This window comes from Haliotis cracherodii, unplaced genomic scaffold (genome assembly GCF_022045235.1).
Source record: "Haliotis cracherodii isolate W230 unplaced genomic scaffold, xgHalCrac1.p SCAF_9, whole genome shotgun sequence".
NCBI classification, from domain to species: domain Eukaryota; kingdom Metazoa; phylum Mollusca; class Gastropoda; order Lepetellida; family Haliotidae; genus Haliotis; species Haliotis cracherodii.
Genome location: NW_027266343.1, coordinates 2,395,639 through 2,419,944, shown reverse-complemented (window position 1 = coordinate 2,419,944; position 24,306 = coordinate 2,395,639). Strand labels below are relative to the sequence as shown.

The window sequence follows — 24,306 nt, the reverse complement described above, 5'->3', positions numbered from 1 at the left end:
ACATGAGTTATAGATTCACATGGTTCATAGATTCACATAATTCATAGATTCATAGATTATTTATAGATTCATATGAGTTATAGATTCACATGATTCATAGATTCATATAATTCACAGATTCACATGAAGCAGGAATGTTTGGTAGGACTGTGTATTTGGTGAAGTGAAAGGACAGAAAGGTGAACAAACAGCGATGCTGTGAGGTGATCCTGTTAAACGCCTCTCATGACAAGCGTAGACGCCTCTTATGACAAGCATAGATGCCTCTTATGACAAGCACGGGCTGCTGAAGACCTAGTCTGACCTTCACGGGTCTGCAGTCATGACTGCTGCCCAAAGTTCAAGTACATCAACAACCCCACCGACACCCTGGCCGACACCCTGGCCCTTAGCGAGTGCCAGGCCTTGGGTGAAAGTGAAAAGTGATGTTTGCATGAGCTGTTCACTGTGAATTCTGATATGGTATCAGTTGAACTTGAGCATGTGTTTGTACTCTAAAACAAATATCGGCCCGTGACAGTGCTTTATTCTTATAAAAAGGAACAGCTACGAGAACGCAAGGGTCGGTTTTGCCGTTGTTCTCGCAACTGTACCTTTGTGAATGTTTTCATCGCAGTAAAGTAGTCAGTCCTCCTCTGTTGTGTGTATCTATTTCCTTGTTGTTTCCTGTTAGAACATAGAGGTCCCCAACACACAACATGCACACAGGAAGTCCTCCCGTCGGGGATTCCGGGTTAGAACAGATCCCCTATGCTAAGGTCTAATCAATGGTGGTCTTGGTTGATTGTGTGTCACTGCACCCTGATGGCTTGGATTGTCGTTCACAACATCGGTCACTGGATTGTCTGGTCCAGACTATTATTTACAAGGTTAATTAATAATCAAGACAAAGTTTGCTGGTTGTAAGAGGTGACAAAGAGGTTTAGGTGGTCTGGCTAGGTGGCGTATCGTTGTAGAAGTTGATGGATGACTTGACAGTCTTGCTTGACAGCAGTATCAGGATCTATACCAAAACGTCGCCTTTACAGTAATTAGAGAAGTTGTTATCCATAAAATTGTGTCTACTTTGTTTGGTAATCTCATCAACAGGTTGTCGCCAAACTTTCCAGACACATTTAAGGCTATTGTTAGCCACTCACAATAATTGCATAGCGTAAAACTTTCCAGATTTACCATAATTGATAGAGGAGAACATTTATTGAGATTAATCCACATTTGCCAATATATTTGGAGAATGCTTTTATTGGGTTGGGTAATTGTTGATTGGGGGGAAGTGATGCTAGTTTTGTGGCATGCTGGGAGTGGTTGATAGCATGAGTAAACATCCACACTGCTGGGACGTGATGACTGACTAAATTATGATATGGTAAAGTAGGTTTTGGCCATCAATGTTACACCTTCATCATGAGTATGGTCATGGCCAAACATGTCCCATAACTGTGACCATGCCATGTCGTCTTTGCTTTCGTCCAGTGATTGTCATCTTGTCAGCTGATGGTAGGAAGTTGATGTGATTAAAGCCGTTTTCAATTGTTGGTTAATTTCAACTGAAAGCACACATGACAAGCAGCATTATAGCTAAAATGGATAGAATAATCACAAAAACGCCCGCATGTTATCAGAAATGAGCGGGCCACTGTAACTTGATAATGCCCTCATATTACTTGTCGATGGGCCATTATCACGCCTGTAGTTAGGTGACGTCATAGGATAGGGATAGGTGACGTAACGTTCAATAGTGACGTCATCTAGTTTGTTCTATGACGTTTTCATATTTGTAAAAGTGGGTCAGCGACATTCGTGTTGATTGCAGTAAATGTTTCAAAATCGATATTGTTGTTTCTTTTTTTTGGTACACTTCAGGGTTAAACGCCATACCAAAACAACAAGGTTTTTTTTGATAACCGAAAACAAAGGCTTGGTAGTAATTGACCTGGCTGCTTTTTGCGTTTTTTTATCCAACTTAACTCGGAAGATATTGGTAAACAGGCCGAACTGGCTTATGTAAATACCGTTCTGTGTTATGTAAATACCGCTCCGTGTTATGTAAATACCGCTCCGTGTTACATTTATGTTCCTGAAACATCAGTTCAATAACAATAGCCTGAAGGGTAGTAACATGAATAATGCTATAATATATGCAATAGCCTAAGGTCCCAATTCATGTTAATAGTGACATGTATCCCAGTGGGTGACTTGGTTCTCAAAGGTGACGTTTGTACAATTATACGCAGTGTATACAACTATGTTGTCAGAATAAATTACAAAGGCGGGTCCCTTAGTGGTTATGACTGATTGTATCACACAACTTGCAAGGCAAGTCCTGTAGGACATAAAAGGAATACAGATAGGGGCCGTCACATAGCAGAAAAGGGGAGAAAAAACAATATACTTGGTACTGTACTTTTGATGAAGGGGTCATTTGAAAGGGCATAAACGTAAAATCCTCTGACTTGTAAAATGCTTCAGGCTGAAATTAAAGTTTCTATTAACATATTGTCCAATTCTGTACTAGGACTTGCCTTTCCCATGCTTGCTGGGACGGGTAACTCGGGTACTCGGGTTGGGTGGGTACTGAGAAGGACCCGGGTACCCACAGGACTACCTGGACCCATGGTTGGTCATGTGATATATTATTTAATGACAAAAATTATCTTGAACTATATGGTTACACTACAAATCACTTATATTCACATTTATTTCTGACCATGCACCCAGACTTGTATATGTTTGAATAAAGATAAAACGGGTACCTGGGTAGGGTCAGGTAATAGGTGGGTAGGTACACGGGTAGTAAATTTGCACTCGTCCCAGCCCTTGTAGAAATATGTCAAAAGTGGTTACAATTCGGCAAAGATTAGAGACAAATATTCCATCTTCACAATGAGGTCAACCTTTTTCCATACTGTCTAAGAATTTAGAAACAATTAGCGTTCTTTGATGAAATGCGGTTAAACAAGAATCAGGCTACAGACTATATATGCCTGCCATTTGAGGGCCAACTAGCAATCACCCCTGTACTGCCATCTGGCAAAGAGAAAAATGTCATCGTTCTGCCAATGCTAAAGGTGTAATAGACAGCAGTGAAGAGCTATGTCTTTGAGGCCGAATAATCAGAGGGCGATTACCACAGAGAAATGAATGGAAAGGTATTCCTACGATGGTTTGAAATGAGCTTCTTCCTCGGCTAGACGGCTAGACGGCCCAAGGATGATGGTGATGGATAGTGTGAATTACCATAACATCTGGGAACACAAAACTATAACCCCAACAACAAGCAGTTTGAAAGCCACATTGCAAGAATACCTTACCCTGTTACAACTCGCAATGTTCATTTCAAACCAACTGAGACAGTGGTGCAACTGATGGAGAAAATCAGAGTAAATGAAACTCCTGTTTTGAATAACACAGACCATCTTCCCCACGCAAGCTTGTCCACTAGCCTATATCAAAGCCTTAAGTTTCTACCCTTTGCCACATGAAGGCCACTTTTCTTGGCTAGACCTTGGCACCACTTTGCGTAGATCACGCGTTGTGCCCCTTGTCATGATATCCAATCAGATTGCTGTCCTTATCTTATATAGCTTCACAAAAATGGAGACTAGTCCTAGTCAATCAGATAATGAAAACAGGCGTGATGTCATCACTGACACAAAAACATAGGCAATTGTTGGGGGTTTTAAAAGATGAAAAAGACATATTTGTGTCAACAAAGAATTACTTTCATACAAATATGTACCAGTCGTGGATGTTGATTTTGTTCTGTGATTGAACCATCGATATGTGCGATATTCCAATCATATTTAGCACAGGAAAGTGGGCTTGATGTGGCAAGGGTGGAAACAGGACTTTGATAATAATGCAAGTGGACGCTCTTGCCTCGGGAAGATAAGGACAGATAACCTTGACTCACTTTGTGATCCAAGTTTTTGTACGTACTACTGTCCAACACTGCAAGTTAAACCCAACGGAGCTGATCTGGTCCAACTGCAAAGGTTTTGTGGCCACATTCAACACAATTTGTACAGTATCTGTTGTGAAAGATATTACATATGCATCATTTCCGGTGATAACACAAGAAATTTGGAAAATGCACAAGACCATGTGATATAGAGAAGGAATATCGTCAGCAGGAAGGGGTTGACATCCAACCCTGTTTTTGTTCACTTATGGGATAGTTCCGACTCGAGTTCCGAGGAATGTGACTAAATTCTTGTGACACGACCCCCGTCCTTGTGCTACCAGCCACATGTGCATGCACCTGGGCAGGTGAGAGAAGATAATGTTACCATGGTTACAGTTTGTTTTGAATTTGTCATTATTTGTATCAAGTTTGTGTATTTTTCAGATGTAACCCCACTGAACCCCACTGAAACTGACCTGAAGTTACTTCATCCTTGAGTTTAAATGAAAACCATCATGAAATATCATAGATCTATCATCAGTTCATGATTATCATCGATAAATTATGTTGGTTTTCCCTCCCTAGAAATTGCATGTTTTTTCACAATCTTGAACTATTTTAGTTATCTCTCCCCAAATTTCTCTGTTATTCTCAACTGTACTTTTATTTCCAGCGATGACATCTAAAGGCAAAAGTAGAGCAGCATTGCCGCCTCCTGGTGGCAGACAGTCAGATGTAAGTTGTTTCACAAAGTCACTGTATTCCTCCATCACCCGTCAGATGTAAGTTGTTTCACAAAGTCACTATCCCTCCATCACCCGTCAGATGTAAGTTGTTTCACAGAGTCACTGTATTCCTCCATCACCCGTCAGATGTAAGTTGTTTCACAGAGTCACTGTATTCCTCCATCACCCGTCAGATGTAAGTTGTTTCACAAAGTCACTGTTCCTCCATCACCCGTCAGATGTAATTTGTTTCACAGAGTCACTGTATTCCTCCATCCTGCGGTGTGTATTCACGAGTAAGGAGGACTGTAGTGTCCACAAACCTGCTAATACAGGCTTACCCCGGATACACCTAGTTAACACAGGCCAATACAGTGTTAAGACAGGCTAACACAGAGTTAAGGAAATCGACCCCTCAAAAAGCTGCGTAAGCGTCATGTTTTAAAATCACTAGAGCATGTTAGCATTTTAAAATATATACAGGGGTGTGGAAAATCAATGCCTCACTTGACCGACTCGATACGTGAGATTGCCAGACAAGTAAAAAAATATTTCAGTTGTCCATGTACAACATTAAAATTTAGAAGACCTTTACTCAATTTGGATAAAATATTCGTAACAAGTACTGAATACAACTTTGTAAACGTTAAAACATTGTGAGGAAAACAAGTCCAACTAAAGGCTGTGTATTGCTTCCTTCCTTGTTCTTATTTCGATGATTCTTTAGGACACATGTTTTGATTGGTTGATCCAGGTACCAAGATGCAAATAGAGGGACATTATTGTAAGAAGTTGCAAGTAGCACTTGTGGCTCCAAAAAGCATGGAAATACTAAGACTGATCCATCAATGTCAAAACAAAACTGCCGACACGGGCAGTAAAATACTGATTTTGTGGTAAAAACACCATCTTTGGTCAGTAATCTGGACAAGAAAACTTTGTCTATGGAAAAATGATGTTTCACTGTTTGATTGTCCAGGGACGAGTTCACAATTTCGGTATTTCCACACCTGTGTTATATCGGCCATGAACATGTGAATTTTGTCACCCAAAGTGTTCCATAGCAGGCTTAATTTATTTATATCCTGTGTTCAATACCATGCACATGTCTTATTGCTTTACATGTATTTAATAATAACGCCCAATAATAATCATCATAATCATGATTATTAATGACAAGTCTGCATTTGCAATGCAGCATGGGATAGCTACCATTTGTAGAGGTTAGTATTCCCATGCTGCAAATCTGCAAAGTTGACCAATTGCCAACATCATTTCTCTTCTCTACTATTGCTTTGATTACTGATAAAATCATAATATGTTGTAATAACCATCATTATATTTTAATTAATGATCTAACCCACATCTATGTTTCTGTCCCCTAGGCGCCACCACTCCCAGCTCGCAGGGCGGTACCGCCTCCTCCACAGGTGGGATATGGTTTATAATCACACAGCTCCAGATAAGCTGAAAATATAAAATAAAGGACTAAATGAGATGCTTGCATACAAATATGGCAAAAGAAAATTGTTTCTCCGGCAAAGGCGTTTTGAAAATATGTATATTTAATAAGTAAACAATTGTTTACAATCAACCTTGGAAAGTGGGAAAGGGTTTCCTGCTATAAATGTAGTCCTTGGTGAGTAAAATTCTGACATCTCCTTTCGTCAAATTTGAAGCAGCTAGTGGCGGCCACCTTGGTAATGCTTTAAGCAGGAAGACCAAGCTTTTGTACCATTGTAAATCACAGAACTCAACCTCACTGAATCTTCATGTTATCCAGTGTATGCTTTGTTTACCCACCAGTTAACCAGCTTAATTTGTGTGCATAAATAGCTGATACGTCTTTTCACAATCACCTTTACCTCATTTGAATTAGTATTAATTTCATAAAATAATTTTACAATGTCTCTACAAAGCAATGATTATGAGACTTGTGACCATGAAAACATCTTAAAATAACACAAAATATGCATATTGATTTGGAGGTAATGCTTTTCATATCAAACATATATTAAAGTAAAATAACAAAAATAAAAGGGTACTCTGGAATATGTCACAACCATATTTTCTTGTGAGTAGTGCAGACTTTTTACCAAAGTGGTAAGCATCTGAAAATACCCGTGCTCGTGGGTGTTACCAAAGTGATAAGCATCTGAAAATACCCGTGCTCGTGGGTGTTACCAAAGTGATAAGCATCTGAAAATACCCGTGCTCATGGGTGTTACCAAAGTGATAAGCATCTGAAAATACCCGTGCTCGTGGGTGTTACCAAAGCGGTAAGCATCTGAGAGCATTCCTCCCACGTCAAACTGACATGGCATGATATAACGGGAAGACTATTCGAAGCGGCGTTAAACGCAACTCACATACAAGAAAATGTATTTTGAAAAAAATCGATATAAATCAAATTAATTTATTATAGCCTTTACTGTTGGAGTACTAAACTATTTGAAAACAAGCATGATTGTAATAATTATGACAATGACCTTGGTAACATGGTCCTACTAATAACAGTGATAATAGCAGCCCTGGTAATAATCATGTGGATTTATGTGGATTTATGTCAGTTCCTTACACAGACCCTTGTAAAGTGAATGTAAAGCAAATGTAAAGTGAATGTAAAGCCAATGTAAAGGGGATGTAAAGTGAATTTAAAGGGAATGTAAAGCAAATGTAAAGGGAATGTAAAAGGCATGCAGAGGGAATGTAAAGGGAATGTAAAGTGAATGTAAAGCAAATGTAAAGCAAATGTAAAGTAATGTAAAGCAAATGTAAAGGGAATGTAAAGCCAATGTAAAGGGGATGTAAAGGGGATGTAAAGTAAATGTTAAGGGAATGTAAAGTGAATGTAAAGGGAATGTAAAGGGAATGTAAATGTAAAGTAAATGTAAAGCCAATGTAAAGGGAATGTAAAGGTAATGTAAAGCAAATGTAAAGGGAATGTTAAGTGAATGTGAAATGAACGTAAAGGGAATGTAAAGCAAATGTAAAGCAAATGTAAAGGGAATGTAAAGTGAATGTAAAGGGAATGTAAAGCAAATGTAAAGGGAATGTTAAGTGAATGTGAAGTGAACGTAAAGGGAATGTACAGGTAATGTAAAGCCAGTGTAAAGCGAATGTAAAGGGAATGAAAAGTCAATGTTAAGTGAAAGTAAAATATAGGTAAAGCAAATGTGAAGGGAATGTAAAGTGAATGTAAAGGGAATGTAAAGGGAATGTAAAGCAAATGTAAGGGGAATGTAAAGCAAATGTAAAGGGAATGTAAAAGGCATGCAGAGGGAATGTAAAGCAAATGTAAAGTTAAGGTAAAGTGAATGTAAAGTAAATGTAAAGCAAATGCCATGTAAAGTGAATGTAAAGTAAATGTAAAGCAAATGTGAAGGGAATGTTAAGTGAATGTGAAGTGAACGTAAAGGGAATGTAAAGGTAATGTAAAGCCAATGTAAAGGGAATGAAAAGTCAATGTTAAGTGAAAGTAAAATATAGGTAAAGCAAATGTGAAGGGAATGTAAAGTGAATGTAAAGCGAATGTAAAGTGAATGTAAAGCCAATGTAAAGGGAATGTAAAGCAAATGTAAGGGGAATGTAAAGCAAATGTAAAGTGAATGTAAAGCAAATGTGAAGGGAATGTAAAGTGAATGTAAAGCGAATGTAAAGTGAATGTAAAGCCAATGTAAAGTGAATTTAAGTGAATGTAAAGCCAATGTAAAATGAATGAAAAGGGAATGTGAACATGGTGAAGTGAATGTAAAGCAAATGTAAAGTGAATGTAAAGAGAATGTAAAGTGAATGTAAAGCCAATGTAAAGTGAATTTAAGTGAATGTAAAGCCAATGTAAAATGAATGAAAAGGGAATGTGAACATGGTGAAGTGAATGTAAAGCAAATGTAAAGTGAATGTAAAGCGAATGTAAAGTGAATGTAAAGCCAATGTAAAGTGAATTTAAGTGAATGTAAAGCCAATGTAAAATGAATGAAAAGGGAATGTAAAGCCAATGTAAAGTGAATTTAAGTGAATGTAAAGCCAATGTAAAATGAATGAAAAGGGAATGTGAACATGGTGAAGTGAATGTAAAGCAAATGTAAAGTGAATGTAAAGAGAATGTAAAGTGAATGTAAAGCCAATGTAAAGTAAATGTAAAGAGAATGTAAAGGGAATGTTAAGTGAATGTAAAGCAAATGTAAAGGGAATGTAAAGCAAATGTAAAGCGAATGTAAAGTGAATGTATAGTGAATGTAAGGAAAATGTAAAGCTTTCCCTGAACTAGTGTCATGTGTTAACTGTTTTTTTTAACTTTTTCAGCCAAATGCAGCAGAAGAGGTAAGTAAAACACAGCTGTGTATTTTGCAGCAATACAAATTTGAAAAATGACATGTTTTGTCATGACATTAGAGTCTTTTTGGAGAGATTATTTATTTATCCATCCTTGTTGTATTTGCATAAATCAATTTTGTTCCTTGTAAGTAGGATCAAGTTCAATGTTGCCGATCAATTCATGCATGAGTGAAGCAGTGTAGGCTGAAGACCCACTACTTCCATTGTAGCAAATAATGCCAGCACATATTTTGCAGAATTTAGTGCATTATGCATGCAACATTTCTTCACGAGAAATGCATGGTCAGCACACTGCATGCTCAGCTACTATTTCTTTATTAATAAATGCATGAAGAATAATATGTGTATATTGTGCTAGCCTTAATCCAGGACTGTTAGACAGGGAGTACTGTTTTTTTTAGCTCACCCAACGAAAAGTCATGTGACCTTATGTTGTGGCACATTGTCTATCGTGTTGTTGTCTGTTTGTTGTTAATTTTAATTTTCAACATCTCTTCTGAAAGGTCTATGGCCTGTTTGTAAAAATTGCTGTCAGAATTCCCATCTGACTTCACATTACTAGGCTATTTCTGTGTGTATGACCATGAAAGTATGTGATTTGCTGAATAACATATGATAAGATTTGGTCCTATTTTAATCCCAGCTATGTTGTATCTAAAAACTGAACACACAATTCCAATCAGGTTTAAACATGGTGGCCAATTTTTTCTTCATAATTCATATGAGCTACAGAAACTTGTGGCTTTTTAAAAAAATCTTTTTTTACCTTGTTGAAAATAGCAGTGCTGAATTGTCAGCATTAGAACCATTGTCTTGTTGATGTAGGTACTCGTTTACAGTGCTTAGAATGCTTTTTATTCATACTACATTGACATTTTGTCACTTTTTATTGGTTTTCATAAAAATGGATTGGAAAGTTTGAATAAGTGAAAAAAAATAAAATATTCTTATCATGCAAGATAAAAAGCTTAAAACAACATTATTTGGATAGACTGATAAACAATATACATATGCTATTGTTCATAACGTATTCATACAAGGTAGTTCTTCATTGATACAGAGAGTGCAGTGGAGGAGCCGAGTGGTTAAAGCGTTCACTTGTCACGCCACAATCCCAGGTTCGATTTCCTACATGGGTACAATGTGTGAAGCCCATTTCTGGTGTCCACTGTGATATTGCTGGAATATTGCTAAAAGCAGTGTTAAAAACATACTACTTTACTCATTGATACATAAAATTAGAGGAGTTTCATAAAAAAATATGAATTGAAAAAATATGAATGTAAATGTTGCTTTAGTTACTTGTTATTTAGCTTCCAAAGCATGTTAAACATTTTCAGTTATTTCAATAAGAACAGTATTTTCTAGTTTTCATCAAATAAAGTGTCAAGTTGTGGAAGTAAGAATGATTGTCCAAGTTTTCCCTTCTGTCCCTGCTCATCCTAGACTGGCCTGATCAAGTTACGACAATTAAGAATTCTCTTAGGTTTTGCATTGTCATTGTCATTTGGTCCATAGCTTTAGATAAACACAATGCTGTGCAGTGTCAGTAACCTTGAATAAATGATATGGGGAATTATTTCCTGCTTCCATCTGAAGAGTAAACTTGATAGTCTGGCTGGAGTGTGATAGATGGTAGACAGTGTCATCCTGCCTGGCATTAATGGTGTACCACTCCTTGTCAGCATCAGGAGAATACAGTCTATACTGGGAGAGATGTCGGATCAGGTCAGTAGCTCAGGGCTTTGTGGTAGCTGCAGGTCATGGTAGCTTAGGAATCTTGTATCTATGTAGTGGTTTACTAGTTCACAAGTTCCGTAGCTCAGAGCTTTGTGGTAGCTGCAGGTCTTGGTAGCTTATGAACCTTGTATCTATGTCGTGGTTCACCAGTTCAAAAGTTCCATAGCTCAGAGCTTTGTGGTAGCTGCAGGTCTTGGTAGCTTATGAACCTTGTATCTATGTCGTGGTTCACCAGTTCAAAAGTTCCATAGCTCAGAGCTTTGTGGTAGCTGCAGGTCTTGGTAGCTTATGAACCTTGTATCTATGTCGTGGTTCACCAGTTCAAAAGTTCCATAGCTCAGAGCTTTGTGGTAGCTGCAGGTCGTGGTAGCGTAGGAACCTTTTATCTGTGTAACCTACTATCTGTGTCGCTGTTAAGTAGTTCGGGGCTTTGTGGTAGCTGCAGGTCTTGGTAGCTTAGGAATCTTGTATCTGTGTAGCCTACTATCTGTGTCGCAGTTAAGTAGATCAGGGATTATAGTCATGATAAAGTCATAAGCTCAGGAGCCTAATTAGTTGTTCAGAGGTTCAGCAACTCAGATGTTCAGGAGTTTAATAGCTTAGTTCTGACTCAGTAGCTGTTCAGTTGTTAATCCCAGTAGCTCAGTGCTCAGATACATGTTCAGTGCTCAGATACATGTTCAGTGCTCAGATACATGTTCAGTGCTCAGATACATGTTTAGTGCTCAGATACATGTTTAGTGCTCAGATACATGTTCATTGCTCAGATACATGTTCAGTGCTCAGATACATGTTCAGTGCTCAGATAGTTGTTCAGTGCTCAGATACATGTTCAGTGCTCAGAAATATGTTCAGTGCTCAGATAGTTGTTCAGTGCTCAGATACATGTTCAGTGCTCAGATAGTTGTTCAGTGCTCAGATACATGTTCAGTGCTCAGAAATATGTTCAGTGCTCAGATAGTTGTTCAGTGCTCAGATACATGTTCAGTGCTCAGATAGTTGTTCAGTGCTCAGATACATGTTCAGTGCTCAGATAGTTGTTCAGTGCTCAGATAGTTGTTCAGTGCTCAGATACATGTTCAGTGCTCAGATACATGTTCAGTGCTCAGATAGTTGTTCAGTGCTCAGATAGTTGTTCAGTGCTCAGATAGTTGTTCAGTGCTCAGATAGTTGTTCAGTGCTCAGATACATGTTCAGTGCTCAGATACATGTTCAGTGCTCAGATAGTTGTTCAGTGCTCAGATAGTTGTTCAGTGCTCAGATACATGTTCACTTCTCAGATACATGTTCAGTGCTCAGATACATGTTCAGTGCTCAGATACATGTTCAGTGCTCAGAAATATGTTCAGTGCTCAGATACATGTTCAGTGCTCAGATACATGTTCAGTGCTCAGATACATGTTCAGTGCTCAGATACATGTTTAGTGCTCAGATAGTTGTTCAGTGCTCAGATAGTTGTTCAGTGCTCAGATAGTTGTTCAGTGCTCAGATACATGTTTAGTGCTCAGATACATGCCTGTTTTTCATGTAACCATGGTAACTACCATGTTCTTTTCTTTCTTCTTTATTCAGCATGTTTAGAGGCAAGCCTTGGAAGATGCAGCATGTTTGAAATATTGCTTATACTGCACTTTTCACTGCACACTTAGTCCACTATGTTACATACATGTTTCAGGATTCAGACGAAGATGTCAATTATGAAGAACCATCATCCCAAACTGAACAGAATGTAAGTGAAGGGGTGCTAGTTTCCAGAGGTGTGATGAATTTCCTACATACAAACTGTATGAATGAGTGTGGTGTCTTGGCTGGTCGAATATGTGATGTTGTTGATCAGGTGACTGAAGGGATGATCAATCTTAATAATTCTGGAGGGAAAGCACATTGTGGCTAAACTCCTTTTCCGTTTGTCTATCATGCAGGCAGGGTGGATGTTACATTGGTGTGAGTCTATAAGAAAGGGTGGGTGTTACATTGGTGTGAGTCTATAAGAAAGGGTGGGTGTTACATTGGTGTGAGTCTATAAGGCAGGGTGGGTGTTGCATTGGTGTGAGTCTATAAGACAGGGCGATGTTACATTGGTGTGAATCTATAAGACAGGGTGGATGTTACTTTGGTGTGAGTCTATAAGGCAGGGTGGGTGTTGCATTGGTTTGAGTCTATAAGACAGGGCGATGTTACATTGGTGTGAGTCTATAAGACAGGGTGGGTGTTACATTGGTGTGAGTCTATAAGGCAGGGTGGGTGTTGCATTGGTGTGAGTCTATAGACAGGGCGATGTTGCATTGGTGTGAGTCTATAAGAAAGGGTGGATGTTACATTGGTGTGAGTCTATAAGGCAGGGTTGGTGTTGCATTGGTGTGAGTCTATAAGACAGGGCGATGTTACACTGGTGTGTTTCTACAAGGCAGGGTGGGTATTACACTGGTGTGTTTCTACAAGGCAGGGTGGGTGTTACACTGGTGTGTTTCTACAAGGCAGGGTGGGTATTACATTGATGTGTTTCTACAAGGCAGGGTGGGTATTACACTGGTGTGTTTCTACAAGGCAGGGTGGGTATTACATTGATGTGTTTCTACAAGGCAGGGTGGGTGTTACATTGATGTGTTTCTACAAGGCAGGGTGGGTGTTACATTGGTGTGTTTCTACAAGGCAGGGTGGGTATTACATTGATGTGTTTCTACAAGGCAGGGTGGGTATTACACTGGTGTGTTTCTACAAGGCAGGGTGGGTGTTACATTGATGTGTTTCTACAAGGCAGGGTGGGTATTACATTGATGTGTTTCTACAAGGCAGGGTGGGTATTACATTGATGTGTTTCTACAAGGCAGGGTGGGTATTACATTGATGTGTTTCTACAAGGCAGGGTTGGTGTTACACTGGTGTGTTTCTACAAGGCAGGGTGGGTGTTACATTGATGTGTTTCTACAAGGCAGGGTGGGTGTTACACTGGTGTGTTTCTACAAGGCAGGGTGGGTGTTACATTGATGTGTTTCTACAAGGCAGGGTGGGTGTTACACTGGTGTGTTTCTACAAGGCAGGGTGGGTGTTACAGATGTGTTTCTACAAGGCAGGATGGGTGTTACATTGATGTGTTTCTACAGGGCAGGGTGGGTATTACATTGATGTGTTTCTACAAGGCAGGGTGGGTGTTACACTGGTGTGTTTCTACAAGGCAGGGTGGGTATTACACTGGTGTGTTTCTACAAGGCAGGGTGGGTATTACACTGGTGTGTTTCTACAAGGCAGGGTGGGTATTACACTGGTGTGTTTCTACAAGGCAGGGTGGGTGTTACACTGGTGTGTTTCTACAAGGCAGGGTGGGTGTTACACTGGTGTGTTTCTACAAGGCAGGGTTGGTGTTACACTGGTGTGTTTCTACAAGGCAGGGTGGGTGTTACACTGGTGTGTTTCTACAAGGCAGGGTGGGTGTTACACTGGTGTGTTTCTACAAGGCAGGGTGGGTATTACACTGGTGTGTTTCTACAAGGCAGGGTGGGTATTACACTGGTGTGTTTCTACAAGGCAGGGTGGGTGTTACACTGGTGTGTTTCTACAAGGCAGGGTGGGTGTTACACTGGTGTGTTTCTACAGGGCAGGATGCGTGTTACATTGATGTGTTTCTAGAAGGCAGGGTGGGTGTTACACTGGTGTGTTTCTACAAGGCAGGGTGGGTGTTACACTGGTGTGTTTCTACAAGGCAGGGTGGGTGTTACATTGATGTGTTTCTACAAGGCAGGGTGGGTATTACACTGGTGTGTTTCTACAAGGCAGGGTGGGTGTTACACTGGTGTGTTTCTACAAGGCAGGGTGGGTATTACACTGGTGTGTTTCTACAAGGCAGGGTGGGTGTTACACTGGTGTGTTTCTACAGGGCAGGATGCGTGTTACATTGATGTGTTTCTAGAAGGCAGGGTGGGTGTTACATTGATGTGTTTTTACAGGGCAGGGTGGGTGTTACAATGATGTGTTTTTACAGGGCAGGGTGGGTATGTTCCATGGTAATGGTTCTTCATGATCACCGCTATGCTGATATGATGCTTGATGTTTATTATTATCACACAGTTGCATTTCACTGTTGTCACACACTACTGTCATGTCCACTATTGTATTGTTGATTGTTCTATGCATCATGACCATTGTAACTGTCATGCATGTATTTGTCCCGCTGTCTATTGTCATGTTGATTGTTATGCACAATGTTGTAGTTTTAATGACGACATGATATCTGTGATGAATACATTGATTGCCATTTCGATTGAGGGATTGTATTTTGACTTACTGATTGTCATATGGTCACACTCTTTCGAACTTATCACTGTCTTGATTTTTACCAATGTGACCATTGCCATTGTCACCTGTGTCTTCACCATTGTCATATTCACATGTTGTCGTCATTGTCATACTCACATGTTGTCATCATTGTCATATTCACATGTTGTCATCATTGTCATACTCACATGTTGTCATCATTGTCATACTCACATGTTGTCATCATTGTCATACTCACATGTTGTCATCATTGTCATACTCACATGTTGTCATCATTGTCATATTCACATGTTGTCATCATTGTCATACTCACATGTTGTCGTCATTGTCATATTCACATGTTGTCATCATTGTCATACTCACATGTTGTCATCATTGTCATTCTCACTCTTTATCATCATTGTCATACTCACATGTTGTCGTCATTGTCATACTCACATGTTGTCATCATTATCATACTCACATGTTGTCATCATTGTCATACTAATCCGTTTCATCCTTGGTCATGTACATTCATTTCATCCTGGGTCACACACGTCCATTTCATCCTGGGTCACACACATACATTTGATCCTGGGTCACGCACATTCATTTCATCCTGGGACACACACATACATTTCATCCTGGGACACACATGTCCATTTCATCCTGGGACACACACATACATTTCATCCTGGGTCACACACATCAGTGTCATCCTGGGACACACAAATACATTTCATCCTGGGTCACACACAATCGTTTCATCCTGGATCACACACGTCCATTTCATCCTGGGACATGCACATGCATTTCATCCTTTGTCATACACATCCATTTCATCCTTTGTCACACACATCCATTTCATCCTGGGTCACACACATGCATTTCATCCTTGGTCACACATGTCAGTTTCATCCTGGGTCACACACATCCATTTCATCCTGGGTCACACACATCCATTTCATCCTGGGTCACACATGTCAGTTTCATCCTGGGTCACACACATCCATTTCATCCTGGGTCACACACATCCATTTCATCCTGGGTCACACATGTCAGTTTCATCCTGGGTCACACACATCCATTTCATCCTGGGTCACACACATCCATTTCATCCTGGGTCACACACATCCATTTCATCCTGGGTCACACACATCCATTTCATCCTGGGTCACAGACATACATTTCATACTGGGTCACACACATCCATTTCATCCTGGGTCACAGACATACATTTCATACTGGGTCACACATCCATTTCATCCTGGGTGACACACATACATTTCATCCTGGATCACACATGCATTTCATCCTGGGTCACACACATATATTTCATTCTGGGTCACACATGTTCATGCTTCAGCTGTAGTAATGATATTTACCACGGGTATCGCATGTCTCCAGTGATTCACCCAATAGCCTGTATTTTCCTAATCCATTTCCTTCTTGTACATTTCACTGTATTTGACAACTTTCAGATACAACAAGAGATATATGATGACTTTACGGAGGATACAGACGAATTTCCCCCACCCCCCTCATCCCCGCCCCTACCCCCACCCCACTCTCGTTCAACTCGTCCACTGCCAGTGCCACAGGTACAGTGCTTCCCAATGTGTTTGCATGTACTCTAACCATATGCATGCGTTACTGCGGTACTGGCCCACCCTGGGGACATGCCCTACTAGCACTTCTTTGTTTTATTTCATTGATGGTTAGGGTTGACAAAACTCCTTCTTTCTTCACTGCATGAGTATGGTGGACTGGGATTTTGGTAAATTCAAGGTTTTCATATTTCTTGTGTTCTTGGCTGTATGATTCTCCCACAGTTGAAATATTTATGAGTGTATATTTCTGTTATCTTCCATTTATTTATTTTATTTTGTTTCACCTTTATGATTATTTATTCAAGAGTGCATTGTTGGGCAGGTACAATGACAGGTGCGCATTTTGACAGGTGCAAAACTTTCAAAGTCTAACTCACTACTTATTCCAGCTCTACAGTGCTAAGAGCTAAATTATAATATTAACGCATTCACTACTAATGGCTGTAAGATTGAACCAGCCCTTGTGAAACCTGTCTCCTGCCATTTTATTCAATGTTTTCAATGTCAACAGTGTCAAGAGCTGTTTTATGCGTTATATCTGGTCGTTTTGTCATTGACAAAATGCTTCTACATTTATGAAACTAATAATAAGTCCTTGGTAAACAGATCATGATCTCTAAAATTGTGTTTTGGAGAAATTAGCAAAATGCCAACCTGTTACGTTCCCATCTATTTCTGTTAAGGGATTCTCCTTTTCTGGGTGTTCTGTCCGCAGTTTTCCCTGCTTTTTGTAAGGCAGTAAAATGAAATCAGGTGGTCAAAATGGCAGGAAGACCCATTCTGTTGTTGCTATTGTTTGTTGTTTAATGCACCCCTCAGCAATATTCACAGTTACATGACGGCGGTCTGTAAATAATCAAGTCTGGACCAAACAATCCAGTGATTGACATCTTGCACATTGTTCCACACAATTGGGACATGATGACATGCATCAACCAAGTCAGCGAGTCTGACCACCCGATCCCGTTAGTCGCCTTTTACGACAAGCATGGTCACCTTTAACGGCAAGCATGGTCACCTTTAACGGGAAGCATGGTCACCTTTAGCGGGAAGCATGGTCACCTTTAACGGCAAGCATGGTCACCTTTAACGGCAAGCATGGTCACCTTTAACGGGAAGCATGGTCACCTTTAACGGGAAGCATGGTCACCTTTAACGGCAAGCATGGTCACCTTTTACGACAAGCATGGTCACCTTTAACGGCAAGCATGGTCACCTTTAACGGCAAGCATGGTCACCTTTAACGGCAAGCATGGTCATTTTAACGGCAAGCATGGTCACCTTTAACGGCAAGCATGGTCACCTTTTACGACAAGCATGGTCACCTTTAACGGCAAGCATGGTCACCTTTAACGGCAAGCATGGTCACCTTTAGTGGCAAGCATGGTCACCTTTAACGGCAAGCATGGTCACCTTTAACGGCAAGCATGGTCACCTTTAACGGCAAGCATGGTCACCTTTAACGGCAAGCATGGGTTGCTGAAGATCTGGATCTTCAGGGGTCTGAAGAGCTGTTCTTGCCTGTGACCATCAGTGATCTGTTGATGATGTGTCGTCATAGTGACTGGTAGTTGCAGTCCAGCTCAGTGTAGTGGAGATGTTGTCCCAGCTTGATGTTGTTCATGCTGCAATGTTGTTTCATACATGTTGATCATTGCTGTTTTCCACATTGAGGATTTAGTCATACCAGGTTTTTAATCAGAAGATGCACTAGGTTCATCTCCATTCTACCATGACAATATATTTTCATCTTTGGTTTTGTATGTATGTTAAAAAGTTACAAAATGAAAAATCCAAAGTACCCTGAAGAACATGACAGTTTATTTTTGCCTTTGAGTAAGCATTGGCACTAAAATAATCTGTGTTCTATATATAATTTCACTTGCAACTCTGAAATCTTTTTGTATCTTAATTTGACATTAAGAACATACATACAAAATTATTATGAAAAAACCCGCATCTACCTAACATTCAACATATATGAATGGCATGCTACCTGTAATGTGAGTACCATAAACGTTGTAATAAGGCCCCTGTGTGCTTAGAAAATTGGCAAAGGGAAAGTAAGGGTGGGCTCTTTTTAACATCATTCAAACAAGTTAAATAAAGTTAGAGATCAAGCGATAGAGTTTGAACTCAGTTCGAACGTCAATGAGACTAAAACTAAACCATTTATAATCACAAGAAAATACGGCTGTAATGTAAATCTTCAGACTCACAGATTGGTCTAAAAGTTGGTCAGATTGTGCTTAGTGGAGCTGGGCAGTTATGCCAATACGATTTCTTTATGTCATTCAACATGGCCGTTCCCGCTACCAACAGAATTCTCCCAAGCAGAACTTTGAGTATTTATGTAGTATTCCTACGTTTTTCTGAGACGATTTCAGTACAAAGGGACTTGGGATAAAGTCCAACAGTTATCTCCCCTTAAAGTGGGTACTGTTGTAAACATCTCGGGCTGCGAAAAAAAATAAAAATCGCTGTACACTGATACGGTCTGGGTTCAAAACGAAATGGTAACGAAAATCTGGGTACAACTCAATATATTGTTTTGTACCAAGGGTACATTTTGATGGTAATTGATGGAGAGTGACCCTATCAGCGTGTGCCCTTCACATGTTCAAGTAAATATTCATTAACGGTGCTTGGATCATGATAGTCGAACAGGGATGTCATGGTAGAATGGATTGATACAGAGGATGCCCTTACCCGGGTAGGAATACGACTTATTTGTCAATGGGTTAGGAAAACCTAACAAGTACATAGTTTCTTGAGGACTGAGTACTGTCCTTTTTACTGTATGGTGCTAGTTGTCGATGTCGACCAATCTCCTGAAGCATTTCAGCAGCATGTGATCTAGTAGTGTATGTGTATGTACCTTCTTATCTTGAATGTCGGCCCATTCTTGAACTGGGATAAATCCTATCTGGTCCAATTCTGAATATGGACAAACCCTATCTTGAAAGTAAGTCCATTTCAGGGCCCACTTGCACAAAGCGATCTTAGCGCTAAGATGATCGTAATTCCCATTTTTTAACATAGGCTTATGATAGTTGTAGCGCTAAGATCGCTTTATGCAAGTGGGCCCTGAACTTGGACACATCCTTCCTTGAGATTGAGAACCTTGGTTCAGTACTAACTATTCAGTTCAGTCAACCCATCCCCAGCGACATATTTCCCCCCCACAGACCTAGGCCCAGCAGCCACAGTCACTATAATGACAAGCTGTGACTGTAACTCTGAATCACTTTCAGACCAGCTTGCAGCTCCTCCACCGGTTGCCTGCTCAGCAATGAACATTTTTAGCTCACCTGTCAAGTAGGCTTATCGTAGGGTGTGTTGTCAGTCTGTCTGTCATCAGCTGTTATCTCCTCTGAACCTGCAAGGCCTGTGAAGCTGAAACTTTATCATCCCTGCTTTTGTGTCTCTAATAATGCTCACAGAGTTCTGACTCAATCATTAAAATGGAAGCCATGGCAGACAAGTGTCATTTTTGCCAATTACTCAGTTATTAAATTATTAAATTAAATTATTAAATTTGATATGCAGCAGGTATGTGGTATGTGTAATACCAGATAATATGTTTTGAAATTTTGTATGTATTATCCAAGGTGTGGTGTCTCTAAAATTTCTCGCAGAAATATGATAATCGAATCCCCATTGTGTCCCCATTATTCCTCCTAATTCAAGGACGGTGGGGTAGCCTACTAGTTACAATGTTCGCTCGTCACACCGAAGACCCGGGTTTGATTCCCGACATGGGTAAATGTGTGAAGCCCATTTCTGGTGTCCACTGCCTTGATATTGCTGGAATGTTGCTAAAAGCGGCGTAAAACCATATTTACTCACTCACACAAAGATGGATAGGTGCTCACGATTTCAGTCAGTTGTCAAGTAAATTTTTACCACATGGTTCAGTTTTCATTTGAAAAGGAGTAAGCGAGTGAGTGAGTTGGTTTTAACGCCTCTTTTAACAGTGTTCAAGTTATATCGCGGCATGTCAGCTTAATGTGGGAGGAAAGCCCGATGTGATGCAGGTTTGAGACGTTTACCACTTCGGTGAAACCCACAAGCACAGGTATGGTGCTGACAAACCTAGAAACATAATTTGGGGTGAACCGGGATTCGAACCCATAATCATAGGTTTCTGGCATGCCAAAGGGACGCAACTCTGCACAGCGATTTGAAAAGGAAACTTTTGATGCAAGTGTGTATTGATCCTACAGGAAACTTTTCATACACATGCTGACTCATTAGGAATATCAAGTTGAAGGTCAGGCATGGTTGAATTAATGGCCCAGTTATTCCTTGTTCCGAACTCAAACGTTTTGACGTAAACAGAATTTCTTTTTCTGAAACTTGTCTTGTTGGGACTTGAGTTCTTTGTCAAATGAAGGAATCTTATGTGAGACATATACTTTCAGGAATCACAGGATCTTTATGATGAATTTGAAATGGACCATCCTCCAGAAATTACTCCATACAACCCGTCCAAGCAAGAGGATCATGGAGAGGTACAGTAAACTACGGTTTTAACAAACTCGTGGGGACCACTAATTTTAGTTCGTAATAACCGTAGTTCGTTATACATGTTATAAGCATACATACATCATATATACAACAAATGGTCGGGACTAAAAATAAGTTTGCTATATACGACAGTTCGTTATAAGCGTGTTCGTTATAAACGTAGTTTACTGTATAGCTAGGTTGTGTGTGGCCATTGAGGCAATGCATACCTCTTCATATGGAGCATGGCAACGTCATACAGATCTTTTTATCATTAGTTGGTAGAAAACCTGTGTTTGTATTCAAAATGAAAAAAAGTTATTTTTGTACAAAAGTTTTATTAGCAGGATGAATATTTTTCAGTTTGTTCTTCGTCCTTTTGTGAAATGTAACAGAAGTGTTATTGTTTTGAAAGTGTTTCCATGGTAACAGAGCCAAATGTTGCTTGCAGTAGCAGTATCACTCTCAGGGGTAACATATAAAACCCTAAACTGGAATGTTTTTTTAGTCAGTGATTATTAAAACAGGTCTGAAATGCTTTATGAATTCTAACACAGAGTAATAGAAATTGACTCTTCAAATAAACACAGACACAAGAGCTTCCCTTGCCTGACTGCCACACTAAGCATGTTCGTATGTGGCTAGCTGTCCTGTTAGTCATTGCATGTAGTACACCAGGGAATATGTTTCTATTTTCAGATTTATGATGAGTTTGAAGAAGTAGCAACCGATGAGGTTTATGCGGTGAGACATTCTTTGTTCTACATAGGCTCCAGTACTACATGCTTGTTTGGAATAAACAACATTGTGATAATATTGTGGACTGTTGGGTGCAGTCCCTGGTGATATAGCTGTAATATTGCTAACTGTTTTGTAAGTCCATGGTGATATAGCTGTAATATTGGTTACTGTTTTGTGCAGTCCCTGGTGATATAGCTGTAATATTGGTGACTGTTTTGTGCAGTCCCTGGTGATATAGCTGTAATATTGCTGACTGTTTTGTGCAGTCCCTGGTGATATAGCTGTAATATTGGTGACTGTTTTGTGCAGTCCCTGGTGATATAGCTGTAATATTGCTGACTGTTTTGTGCAGTCCCTGGTGATATAGCTGTAATATTGCTGACTGTTCCGTGCAGTCCCTGGTGATATAGCTGTAATGTTGCTGACTGTTTTGTGCAGTCCCTGGTGATATAGCTGTAATATTGGTGACTGTTTTGTGCAGTCCCTGGTGATATAGCTGTAATATTGCTGACTGTTTTGTGCAGTCCCTGGTGATATAGCTGTAATATTGCTGACTGTTTCGTGCAGTCCCTGGTGATGTAGATGTAATGTTGCTGAGACTTGCAGACTTGGTTAACAAACCAACTGGTACCCACATCACTATGGTGATTCTAGGTTAGACTTGGTCTCCTGCAGCCTATACTATAGGTGGCCAGCTTCGGGGATTTTGTTGATTACATGTCATCGTACTCCAATAATGTGGATTTTTGGTGATAATTTCAATCACTGGATTGTCTGGTCCAGACTCAATGACTTCCAGGCAGATGTCAAATGGCTGCAATAGTCCGAGTGTGGTGTTAAATAACACATGCACACGCATTCTAGCAGAACAAACTACCGGTATGCACACAATGACAGTTGATGAAGATTGACTTGCATCATGCAGGACCCTGATGAAGACAATGAACCCCCCCCGCCTCCTCCCACTAACATCCCCCATAAACATGGGAGTAAAGCACCACCCCTCCCTCCAATGGGGAACAGACGAGGATCACAGCCCTTGCCGCCACCCCCTCGGGGGACAAAACGTGAGGTGAGTGCTGCTTCCCTGAAGGTATACTGTAGATGCTACCATTCAGGCACTTACTGTATCAAGCATAAGGGTAAGAAATTGGGTTAAAATGGGTTAGAATTATTCCCATCAACCTGTTATTGTCTCATGAGGCAAAAGCCTTGAAGATCCCGGTCAGAATATGTCTTCAGCAACCCATGCTTGCTATAAAAGGCGACTTTGCTTGTCTTAAGAGGAGACTAATGGGATCGGGTGGTCAGGCTTGATGACTTGGTTGGTGCATGTCATCGTATCCCAATTGCATGGATTGATGCCAATCACTGGATTGTCTTGTCCTGACTCTATTCTATACAGACTGCTGTCATATAGCTGGAATATTGCTGTGTACGGCGTTAAGCAACAAACAAACAAACTTATTAGGTGACTTAGTACATCAGGTGGTCTGGTTCGATGCCTTATTTGAGTGTGTGTTGCTGTTCACTGGATTGTCTGGTCCAGGCTTGATTATTTACAGATTACAGGGTTAAACAACAAACATAATCACATAAGGGTTAAACTATGAAGTCCAATTACTTTCCGTTATTTGCAAGTTTGCATTTTATAGATTATTGATGCTTCATTGTTATGAGCAATACAATAGGATGTCATCCATTGTTTATGATGTCACACTTGGACAACAGGCTAGGTCATCTGAACAATAAGCTTATGTCATGCAGTTTCTTTGTAGGGTTGACATTTCATGTATTTTCTTTCTGAAAATGACAATGAGTAATATTTTAGAATTCTCATCTCAAACTGGCTTCTACAGGAGATATCGCTTGGGTGAGATGAGGCAATATCTAGTAGGATCGAGATATCACTACAGTGAAACTGTATCACAATGCTTTGCAGACCATTGTAACGTCATCGGTTACCATGACGTCACAATCGAATGATGTCACTAATCTGTCTCTGAAGACGGTTAGCTGCACTTTTTACACTAAAGACGGGATGGTTGGGTAGCCGTGTGGTTAAAGTGATCGCTTGTCACACCAAAGACCCGGGTTCGATTCCCCACATCGGTACAATGTGTGAAACCCATTTCTGGTGTCCCCCGTCTTGATATTAGTGGAATATTACTAAAAGGGACATAAAACAATATTCACTCACAGCGCTCGAGAAAAGGTTTATTACTGTTTACAAACTGAAAAAACTTGGAAGAAGGATGTTAGAATCTCACCCTCATGTCTTTGATAAAAAATACATGAATACTCGTCCACAAAAGTTTAAAATTCCTCAACAAGTCTCAGAGTTTTAAACTTTTAAAATCTTGCTGACCACCCATGCATCAGCTTCAGAGTGACAGTCCAATCATGTACATTGAACTGAGAATAGTCCCAGTCTGTCCTTATGAATCCATATGGTGAGAGGTATTGATGATGAGGAAGATGATGCTAA

The 24,306-nt window shown here is 40.1% G+C and overlaps 1 protein-coding gene across 4 annotated transcripts in view; it reads left to right on the top strand.

The window, feature by feature from the left end:
- LOC139452067 (B-cell linker protein-like) overlaps positions 1 to 24,306 on the top strand; it is a 58,407-nt gene that overhangs the window by 16,089 nt on the left and 18,012 nt on the right. For 3 of the 4 annotated variants that reach the window (XM_071233376.1, XM_071233375.1, XM_071233378.1), the window contains exons 2-9: positions 4,578 to 4,639; positions 6,015 to 6,059; positions 8,935 to 8,952; positions 12,383 to 12,436; positions 16,440 to 16,559; positions 20,993 to 21,082; positions 21,777 to 21,821; positions 22,744 to 22,890. In XM_071233376.1, the coding sequence (XP_071089477.1) occupies positions 4,580 to 4,639; positions 6,015 to 6,059; positions 8,935 to 8,952; positions 12,383 to 12,436; positions 16,440 to 16,559; positions 20,993 to 21,082; positions 21,777 to 21,821; positions 22,744 to 22,890 (579 nt within the window). In that variant the 5' untranslated portion in view covers positions 4,578 to 4,579. Of the gene's footprint in view, positions 1 to 4,577; positions 4,640 to 6,014; positions 6,060 to 8,934; positions 8,953 to 10,639; positions 10,696 to 12,382; positions 12,437 to 16,439; positions 16,560 to 20,992; positions 21,083 to 21,776; positions 21,822 to 22,743; positions 22,891 to 24,306 lie in introns of those variants that run through there. The other variant, XM_071233377.1, reaches the window with a different exon arrangement.